This window comes from Gastrolobium bilobum, unplaced genomic scaffold, assembly GCF_033153095.1.
Source record: "Gastrolobium bilobum isolate Gb01-03AN ecotype WA unplaced genomic scaffold, APGP_CSIRO_Gbil_v1 utg22474, whole genome shotgun sequence".
Lineage (NCBI taxonomy): Eukaryota > Viridiplantae > Streptophyta > Magnoliopsida > Fabales > Fabaceae > Gastrolobium > Gastrolobium bilobum.
In genome coordinates, this window is record NW_026896591.1 from 224,569 (window position 1) to 227,655 (window position 3,087).

At 41.0% G+C, this 3,087-nt stretch overlaps 2 protein-coding genes across 2 annotated transcripts; both read left to right on the forward strand.

Moving 5' to 3' along the window:
* Positions 1-211: 211 nt before the first annotated feature.
* LOC133300799 (uncharacterized) lies at positions 212-946 on the forward strand. Its single transcript, XM_061500389.1, has one exon. The coding sequence runs from the start codon at positions 212-214 to the stop codon at positions 944-946; it is 735 nt and encodes a 244-aa protein (XP_061356373.1).
* A 48-nt stretch (positions 947-994) lies between these two features.
* LOC133300800 (uncharacterized) lies at positions 995-1,786 on the forward strand. The gene has a single exon (XM_061500390.1). The coding sequence runs from the start codon at positions 995-997 to the stop codon at positions 1,784-1,786; it is 792 nt and encodes a 263-aa protein (XP_061356374.1).
* The last annotated feature ends 1,301 nt before the right edge of the window (positions 1,787-3,087 follow it).

Below are 3,087 nucleotides of genomic sequence, written 5' to 3' on the forward strand. Positions count from 1 at the left end.
TGAATTGTCTGTGTTATGAGAGGCAATTGTCGAATTATTTGTTTAAGTTATGGTAATTTGTATAATTAGAATGTTAGAATTATACAGTGATGAGAAAAGATGTATTGTTAGCTTTTCTTATTAGAACTCGAGTACGTATTTGGAATTGCTATCATTTATATCTTGTGGTGAGTCTGATCAGCTCATTTCGTGGTATTGTGAGTGTAGAAACATGGCAGGTACACGGGGATCTACTCAGGGAAGGACTAGTAATGCACCTAATGATCTTATCACTACTGTTGGGGGGTTGGCCACTTTTGTTCAGAATATGAGTCAAGAGTGGAGGGAATATAGAAATCAAAATCCTAACCAACCACATATGCATGATAATGCTGAGGAGATTGCTAGACGGAGGTTGAAAGACTTCCGAAATTTTCAGCCACCTATATTTGAAGGTGGAGATAATCCAGAGATTGCAGCAAGATGGTTGCAGATGATTGAACACATCTTTGAACGTATGGGATGTCCTGAAGCTCACAAGGTTGACTATGCCTCGTATCAGCTGATTGATGAAGCTTTGACTTGGTGGACGAGTGCAAGGGCTTTACTTCGAGCACAACATGTTGACCTCACTTGGGAGGTGTTCAGACGGGTTTTTCTTGACAAGTATTTCCCTAAGGCTATGAGGCGAATGAAACACACTGAGTTGCTGGAACTGCGGCAGGATAATATGACTGTTAATGAATATATTGCAAAGTTTGGGCAGCTGATGGAGTATGCTAATTTTGATCGGAACATTTATGATGAAGAAGGGCAGGTGGAAAAGTATGAAAGTGGACTGCATCCAGAGATCCGCAAGCTTATGTTGACTACCGCAAATCGTACTCTTCCTGAATTGATTAATCAGAGTAGGCAAGCAGAAGAAATTATAAATGAAGCTAAGAATTTGTCTAAACAGCCAGTGTAATCACAAGGAGGAAGTAAAGTTGGTCGGTTTTTCAGGAAGATTACGGGAATGAATAGAGGCAAGGGTCCGCAGTTGCAACCTCTGACTGGAAACTTCAAGAGGAATAATGCTTCTGGACAATCATCAGCCGGACGACAGGGTCCCAATGCTTGTGCCACTTGTGGGAAGAATCATACTGGTATATACCGACGCAGGAATAATTTGTGCTACAGGTGTGGACAATCGGGACACTTCATTTCTGATTGCCCACAGAATGTTAATCAGCCTCCTACTCAAGCTCAGGTGTTCACTCTTGATGCCAATGAAGCTCAAAAGTATCTGAATCTGATCCGAGGTAATGTAATCTTGAATGGTTATCCTCTTTCTGTTATTTTTGATTCTGGAGCATCAGGTTCTTTTATTGTGGGGCACACTGCAATGAGACTAGGTCTCACCCCGACTCCATTACCTTATGAGTTACAAATCAGTACTCCTACTGGAGGATCTTGTACTGCATCAGAAATTTGTAAGGGTTGTATTCTACAATTTGAAGGAAGTACTTATACGGTGAATTTAGTAGTTCTACCGGTATTCAGCCTTGAGGTGATTATCGGTATGGACTGGTTGGCGGAGAATGGAATAACTTTGGATTGTCAAGCAGGAAAGGTCATCGTTCCTTCTAAAGAGGGTAATTTTCAGTCCTTTGATATTATTTCCTTATTACAAGTTAGAAAAGAACTCCTTCGGGGAGCTGAAGGGTATTTGTTGTTAACGGAGTCTGAGAGCACGGTTGATACTCAACTTCAAAATATTCTTGTTGTTAATGAATTCGAGGAGGTGTTTCCTGATGAAATTCCTTGATTACCCCCTCATCGGGAGATAGAATTTGCCATTGAACTTCTTCCTGGAGTTGGACCTATTTCCATTGCTCCTTATCGTATGGCACCACTGGAACTTCGGGAACTTAAGAAACAAATAGAAGAGCTTTTGTCAAAAGAATTCATCAGACCCAGTACTTCCCCATGGGGTGCTCCAGCTATTTTTATCAAGAAGAAGGATGGTAGCCTGCGTTTGTGTGTAGACTACCGTCAGCTGAACAAGGTGACAGTAAAGAATAAGTATCTGCTTCCTAGAATTGATGATCTGATGGACCAGTTGAGAGGTGCTAAGGTGTTTTTCAAAATAGATTTGCGATCGGGATACCATCAAATCCCGGTTAAATCAGAGGACATTCCGAAAAAGACATTCAGGACTCGATATGGTCACTATGAATATCAGGTGATTCCGTTCGGACTTACTAATGCTCAAGCAGTATTCATGGATTATATGAACCGTATATTTCGCCTATTCTTAGATCAATTTGTCAATGTATTTATCGATGACATTCTGATTTATTCTACCAATGAAGAAATGCATGCTGAACATTTGAGATTAGTTTTACAAATCCTTAAGGAGAAACAATTGTATGCCAAGTGGTCAAAGTGTGAGTTCTGGTTAAGTGAAGTCCAGTTCTTAGGACACATAATTTCAGCAGAAGGTATTGCTGTGGATCCCAGCAAAGTGGAAGCAGTAATGAATTGGGAGCGACCTAAGACCGTCACTGAAGTGAGGAGTTTCTTGGGACTTGCAGGTTATTATCGTAGATTCATCCAGAATTTTTCTCAGTTAGTACAGCCTCTCACACGTCTCACTCAGAAAGGAGTGCCTTTTGAGTGGACTGACGCTTGTGAAGAATGTTTCGTGGAGCTAAAAGGTAGATTGACCAGTGCTCCTGTGCTTACTATTTCGGACCCAACCAGAAAGTTTGAAGTGTATTGTAATGCGTCTCTAAAGGGACTTGGTTGTGTGTTAATGCAAGATCATATGGTCGTAGCTTATGCCTCACGACAATTAAAGCCTTACGAGGAAAACTATCCTACTCACGACCTGGAGTTGGCAGCCATAGTGTTCGCACTAAAAATCTGGAGACATTATCTGTATGGCTCACAATTTGATGTTTTCAGCGATCAAAAGAGTCTGGAGTATTTGTTTGATCAGAAGGAACTAAACATGAGGCAACGACGGTGGATGGAATTCTTGAAGGATTATGAATTTGAACTCAAGTACCATCCAGGCAAGGAAAATGTAGTAGCTGACACTTTGAGTCGAAAGACTCTTCATAC

Coding starts and splice junctions, on each gene's coding strand:
- LOC133300799 (XM_061500389.1), top strand. CDS start 212: ATGGCAGGTACACGGGGATCTACTCAGGGAAGGACTAGTAATGCACCT.
- LOC133300800 (XM_061500390.1), top strand. CDS start 995: ATGAATAGAGGCAAGGGTCCGCAGTTGCAACCTCTGACTGGAAACTTC.